At 47.2% G+C, this 6176-nt stretch overlaps 1 protein-coding gene and 1 pseudogene across 1 annotated transcript in view; both read left to right on the top strand.

Moving 5' to 3' along the window:
- The window catches only part of LOC102257880 (zinc finger protein 615-like), a 29801-nt gene that overhangs the window by 14859 nt on the left and 8766 nt on the right, over positions 1-6176 (top strand). Inside the window, exons 2-5 of the mRNA XM_014535754.1 lie at positions 1912-2026; positions 2263-2341; positions 4354-4516; positions 4798-4893. Of these exons, the coding sequence (XP_014391240.1) occupies positions 1983-2026; positions 2263-2341; positions 4354-4516; positions 4798-4893 (382 nt within the window). The 5' untranslated portion in view covers positions 1912-1982. The remainder of the gene's footprint in view (positions 1-1911; positions 2027-2262; positions 2342-4353; positions 4517-4797; positions 4894-6176) is intronic.
- LOC102258493 overlaps positions 2266-6176 on the top strand; it is a 43237-nt pseudogene continuing 39326 nt past the window's right edge.

The following is a 6176-nucleotide window of genomic DNA, read 5'->3' as shown; positions in this document are numbered from 1 at the left end:
ATTTTTTCCCTGGAGTTAGGGATTAACAGGACTAAGGAAGGGAATAAATCCGTAAAACCCCTTAACTAAGTGCCAGGCTGGTAATTAATCACTTTAACTAGGAACAATCACGCTTAAGCTACATAATCTTTACTTAGGATAATCTCCTTCAGTTACTTCCTTGTAGCTTAATAGAGCAATAGAGTAACCTTGGAATGGAGATAAGAAATGCCCCAACCTTTGGAATAGAATGGATAGGATTAAAATCAACTTGTATAAATACAGATGTAACAGGAGAATAAAGACCAAACCTGGCTAGAGAACCTGGCTAGAACCTGACTAAGCTGCTTATCAACTGAACGCTGTCTCCGTGTCCTTCCTTCTTCGCCGACTCGTCCACACCTTTGGGAACCCCTGGACCTGCTGGGGCAGGACCCCAGCATCTGGCATCCGAACAGGATTCCCCTAGGTAAGCCCCCCGCACTCAGGATTGATAGGACTCCATCCTAGGGTGCTGCAGACCCCCCTATAGAGGATAAGTAGGGTAAGAGGGTAGATAGTATAGAACCTAGATTGAGAAGATGGGCCATACTGAGTTGAAAGAAAGAAGACTCTGTATTGATCTTTTAAAACATATGTTTGCTACCAGAGGAGTTAAGGTTACTCCCAGTCAGACAGAACGTTTTATACAAGAAGTCTGTTCATGGTTTCCTGAGGAAGGAACTGTTTAGAAACTTGGACTGAAGTAGGAGAGCAATTAAAGACTTATTACAGATTCCATAGATCTGAGAAGGTCCCTTTTTTACCTCTGGAATTTAATTCGTGACACCTTGGCACCAGAGGCAGAAACGGTTGAACTTTCTCAAACTTTAAATAGTCCCTCGGCTCCACCTAGAGAGAACACATCATTATTGTCTCCAGCTCAATCTAAGAGCAATTTAGCTATGCCTACTGATCAGAAGGAGAATAAATATCATAAACATGACCCTTGGTCCTTTCCAGTCAGAAGAGAGGAGAAAAGCCCTCCCATTCAAAACAGGCTCCCTAAATTAGAAAGGAAGCCTAAACCAGGTCCTCCAGCTCCTATGAGCTCCATGTCTAAATTTCAAAGGGCGATAAGAGAAGCTGAAGCTAGTGGAGATCTTGAATTCTCACTCTGCTTCCCAGTCGTGTATGAGAGTGAGGGGAAGGAAAACCCCACCTAGGGATAATGCTCAACTAACTGAGCCACAATGTCCAGGGCTCAGGTGTTGTTTTAAAATTATATTTCCCCCATCCACTAGCATGTACATTATGTGCTTTAAGACAACTGTTAGTTTTTATTCTGACATTAGAGACTGCATACAACCTGGAACTTTGTTAAATTCTTGTCTTAATTAGTACTTTATTCTCTCCTCTAGCAATACATGGATCTTAAAGAACTTCAAATTCATTTACCGCCTTCCAGTTCCTTTACCATCTGGGTACTTTTGTATATATTCAAAACCCCTAAGATAGTAACATTTTTGCTTATGAGACAGAGCTGAGGGCTTGCCCAGTGCACTGGGTTTCCGGCTGAAATGTGTGCAGAAATGTTTGAAGAGGCACCTGAGCACCCAAACTTTCAAGGGAAACAGTGCCCAGAACCTCTCCGTCCACATGCTCTGCTCTGTGTCAGTGATTTTCCTGACACTCACCTGCTCCTGAGGCTGGTGCGGGCATGGATGTCATCTCCCAGGTCTCCTGTGACATGCACCCCACTTAACCTCCACAGGATAAAGGAGTGCCGCCACACAGGTGGGACCTAAGGCTCTCCTGGCCAGAAGAATTCGTACTTCCCGACACCATATGAAGGGACACTAGCAGTCCTGTGGCCTTGTGTGAGGGGAGGGCTCAGAGCAGCGTAGCATCGGGGCCCAGAGGAAATGTACCACCTGTGGAATCCATCCACAGGCCTGACTTCCCAGGAGCAATAGAATCATGTGAAGCAGGAGGAGGCTGTGGGGTTGGGTGTCAGCATTTCCATGACACCCCTGACTGCAGACGGATTTCTCTACAGAAATACAGAGCAGCCCTGGCTGGTTTGGCTCAGTAGGTAGAGCTTTGGTCTGGGGACTGACAGATCCCAGGTTCGATTCCAGTCAAGGGCACATGCCCGGGTTGCATGCTGGATCCCCAGTAGGGGGCGTGCAGGAGGCAGCTGATCCATGATTCTCTCTCATCATGGATGTTTCTCTCTCTCTCCCTCTCCTTTCCTCTCTGAAATCAATAAAAATATATTTTAAAAAAGAAAGAAATACAGAGGCAGACCCTGAACACACCAAGGCAGGGCCTCGCCCTTGTGGCTCTTTTCAGAGAACAGAAGGAAATGCTCCAGGCTCAGGTGATTTGGTTTGCTTTATCCTTTCTTATCTTCATTCATGGATGTCTAGAGGCCTATAAAAACCACCTTTGTTAATGTGAAAAATATACATATACTATATGTATATCTTTTGTTTCTAAAATACAAAGTTGCGTTTCTAGGTTAACAAGAACATTTTTTTACACATTATTGAAACTTGTAATTGGATGAATCCATGAATGTCTGAATGCATAATTACAAAATACAAGATGGGGCAAAGTTTGTGAGTACACAAACTGCAATTTATTCTTGTATTATTATTTATTAAGTAGAGGCCCGGTACACAAATATTTGTGCACTCAGGGGGCGGGGGTCCCTCAGCCTGGCCTGTGCCCTCTCGCAGTCTGGAACCCCTCAGGGGATGACCACTTGCTGTATCAGGCCTGCTCCCCAGGGGATTTGACCTAAGATGGCAATCAGACATCCCTCTGGCAGCCCTAAAGCCCTCCGGGGATGTCCACTTGCTAGCAGGGAGCAGACCTAAGCTGCAGTCGGACATCCTTAGCACTGCTGAGGAGGCAGGAGAGGCTCCCACCACCACCGCTGTACTGGCAGCCATCAGCCTGGCTTGTGGCTGAGCAGAGCTCCCCCCTGTGAGAGCACACTGACCACCAGAGGGCAGCTCCTGCGTTGAGCGTCTGCCCCCTGGTGGTCAGTGTGTGTCATAGTGACCAGTCATTCCCAGTCTTTTTGCTGTTAGGGTCAGTTTGCATATTACCCTTTTACTATATAGGATAGAGGCCTGGTGCAAGGGTGGGGGCCAGCTGGTTTGCCCTGAAGGGTGTCGCGGATCAGGGTAGGGGTCCCGCTTGGGTGCCTGGCCAACCTGGATGACGGGCTGATGGCTGTTTGCAGCTGGTCACACCCCCTTCAGGGTGGGGGTCCCAACTGGGGTGCCTGGCCAGTCTGGGTGAGGGGCTGAGAGCCGTTTTCAGGCTGGCGGGTGACTGAAGCGCCCAGCCTCTTTTTTTTTATTCTGGGATTCATTTACCTTCTATAATTGAAACTTTTTAGCCTGGAGTGGAGATCAGAGCCGGCCAGGACAGGCCTCTTCTTTTTGTTTTTATTCTGGGATTTATTTACCTTCTATAGCTGTCACTGGAGCTGAGAGCCGGCTCTAGCTCTGAGGCCCCGGCTGGCTGAAAGCAGGTATCTGGGGTTTGTTTAGCTTCTATAATTGAAACAGTGTTGCTTTTGGAGCTTTTGCTTCAGGAGCTCAGAGCCGGGATGCAGTAGGCGGGGAACCTTGGCTTCCTCCATCACTGGAGCAACCAAGCCTCATGTTCTCTTCAGCTGCGTGGCTGCTGGCCGCCATCTTGGTTGGCAGTTAATTTGCATATTGCCCTGATTAGCCATTGGGAAGCATAGCAGAGGTACGGTTAATTACCCTATTTGTCTATTATAAGATAGGATTATTGCATCATATTTTTAAGCTATGTTTTCATTGATCAGAGAGAGAGAGAGAGAGAGAGAAACATCCATGAGGGAGAACCATCTATCAGTTGCCTCCTGAATGTCCCTACAGGGGATCAGGCCCGCAACCGGTCATGTACCTTGCCAGGGAATTGAACCTCTGGCCTCTCCTTGCATGGAAAATGAAGCTTATCAAACTACTGGCCAGGGCAATTATAGAATTACTAGTGGCCCGGTGCATGAATTTGTGCATGGGTGGGGTCCGGCCACCCCTGCTCGGATAGGGGCCAATGTGGGCCCTGCCAGCCGGGGGGAGGGGGCCACAGGAGGTTGGCCACTGGCCCCACCCCCCTCAGTACGCCTCATAACGACCTGTCGTTCTGGTCATTCCTGTCACTTAGGGTTTTATATATATAAATTTTTCACTTGAGTAACGGTAAACCTACTTTTGCCCCACCCTGTATTTTACTAGGCATGTAATTATTCTACTATTTATAAAATAAAACCCCAGTTGCTACATAGATGCAGTTTATAGAGTGACATTCGCAGAAAAACTAACATTTCTTCCATATCATCTAAAGGTCATCACCCCATTACACAACATGGAGTTGTTACCGGAATCCCTGACATTTCACGATGTGGCCGTAGACTTCACCAGGGAGGAGTGGCAGCTCCTGGGCCCCGAGCAGAAGGACCTGTACAGGGACGTGATGATGGAGACCTACAGCCACCTGGTGTCACTGGGTGAGAACAGCTCCCCCGTGTCACTCAGCGGGTGCCCTGTTAGTGGCTTTTCCTTTCTCAGCTGTGTAACTGCTCATAATAACTCCACTTCTCCGAGATGGTGGAATCTCAGGTACTTCTCTTGCTGCAGACAGGAGGATGTTATGTCCCTTCTCCTGAGAGAAAAGTCTTTGTGTTACAGATGGGAAACCCGTTCGTTCCTTGAAATGTTACATTCTCTCTTCTTGACAGAGCCCAGCCCAAGATAATAGGTCTAAGTCTCTGTCCTTGTTCACAAGCAGGGTGTCAAGCCAGCACACCAGACGCGCTCTCCAAGCTGGAACGAGGGGAAGAACCGTGGACAGTACAGCGTGGACGCCACTGTCCAGTCTCTCCAGGTGAGGGGGTGAGAACCAGCAAGGTGGGAGGCAGGAAGTCACATTCCAGTCAGAGGCTGCGTCAGAGCTGTGACAGTGAATGAGGAAACTCAAACTACCTCTCTACCCATGAGAACCCTTTTTCTTTGTAGAAGTTTAGGGGAAAATTTACCCCTTTATTATTTTCTGCTAAAAAAGCTTATTTTATCCACCTCGTGTTATTGTTTATGTAGTTTTCTTCCTCCAGGGATTCTCAGATCTTCCTCCTTTTTGTTTCAGTCATAGTGTCTGCTTGTGTTATCACCTCTCTTGCTATGCAATTCCACTTTCTATGCCTCTCTGGAAAGACAGAACTTTGAATTCATTTTTTTTTCTTTATTGACTAAGGTATTACATATGTGTTTTTATCCCCCCATTGCTCCCCCAACCAAGGTTCATGCCCTTGACTGGAATCGAACCTGGGACCCTTCAGTCCACAGGCCAACGCTCTATCCACTGAGCCAAACCGATCAGGGCTGTTGATTTATTGATGATAGTTATTCTGACAGGTGTGAGATGGTACCTCATTGTCGTTGTTGTCTTTTTCCATTGTCGTTTTGATTGGCATCTCTCAGATGATTAGTGACTTTGAGCATGTTTTCATATCTCTTGGCCTTCCTTTTGTCCTCTTTCGACATCACTTTTTTCTTACTACTGGGCTGTTAGCAGTGGAATGGCTCTTTGATAGGTTGCCTTTAAGTACATGGATGAGGGATGTGAGTCAGCTCCCTGGAGTGTTTCAAATATGAGACTATGGGATATTCAAGGAGTTATATCTGGATTTGTGTGAGGAGCTTCTAGAACAGGGGTGGGCAAACTTTTTGACTCGAGGGCCACAATGGGTTCTTAAACTGGACCGGAGGGCCGGAACAAAAGCGTGGATGGAGTGTTTGTGTGAACTAATATAAATTCAAAGTAAACATCCTATCTAATAAAAGAGAAACATGGTAATTAGCCGTACGGCCGCTACCCTTCCCATTGGCTAACCAGGGAGATATGCAAATTAACTGCCAACCAAGATGGCGGCCGGCAGCCAGGCAGTTTGAAGCGAATAGGGAGGCTTGCTTGCTTCAGTGATGGAGGAAGCCAGGTTCCCCGCCTGCCTTGCCGGCCTCTGAGCTGCAACTCTAAGAAACATTGTAACAAATATAGAAGCTAAACCAAACCCCAGAAACCTGCTTTAGTCAGCCAGGCTTCAGCCAGCAGGACCGCAACATTGTATCAGATACAGAAGGTAAACAAAGGCCAGAAACCTGCTTTCAGCA

This window comes from Myotis brandtii, unplaced genomic scaffold, assembly GCF_000412655.1.
Source record: "Myotis brandtii unplaced genomic scaffold, ASM41265v1 scaffold150, whole genome shotgun sequence".
Classification (NCBI taxonomy): domain Eukaryota; kingdom Metazoa; phylum Chordata; class Mammalia; order Chiroptera; family Vespertilionidae; genus Myotis; species Myotis brandtii.
The sequence above is the reverse complement of the archived record's forward strand: the minus strand, read 5'-3'. Positions and strand labels throughout refer to the sequence as shown.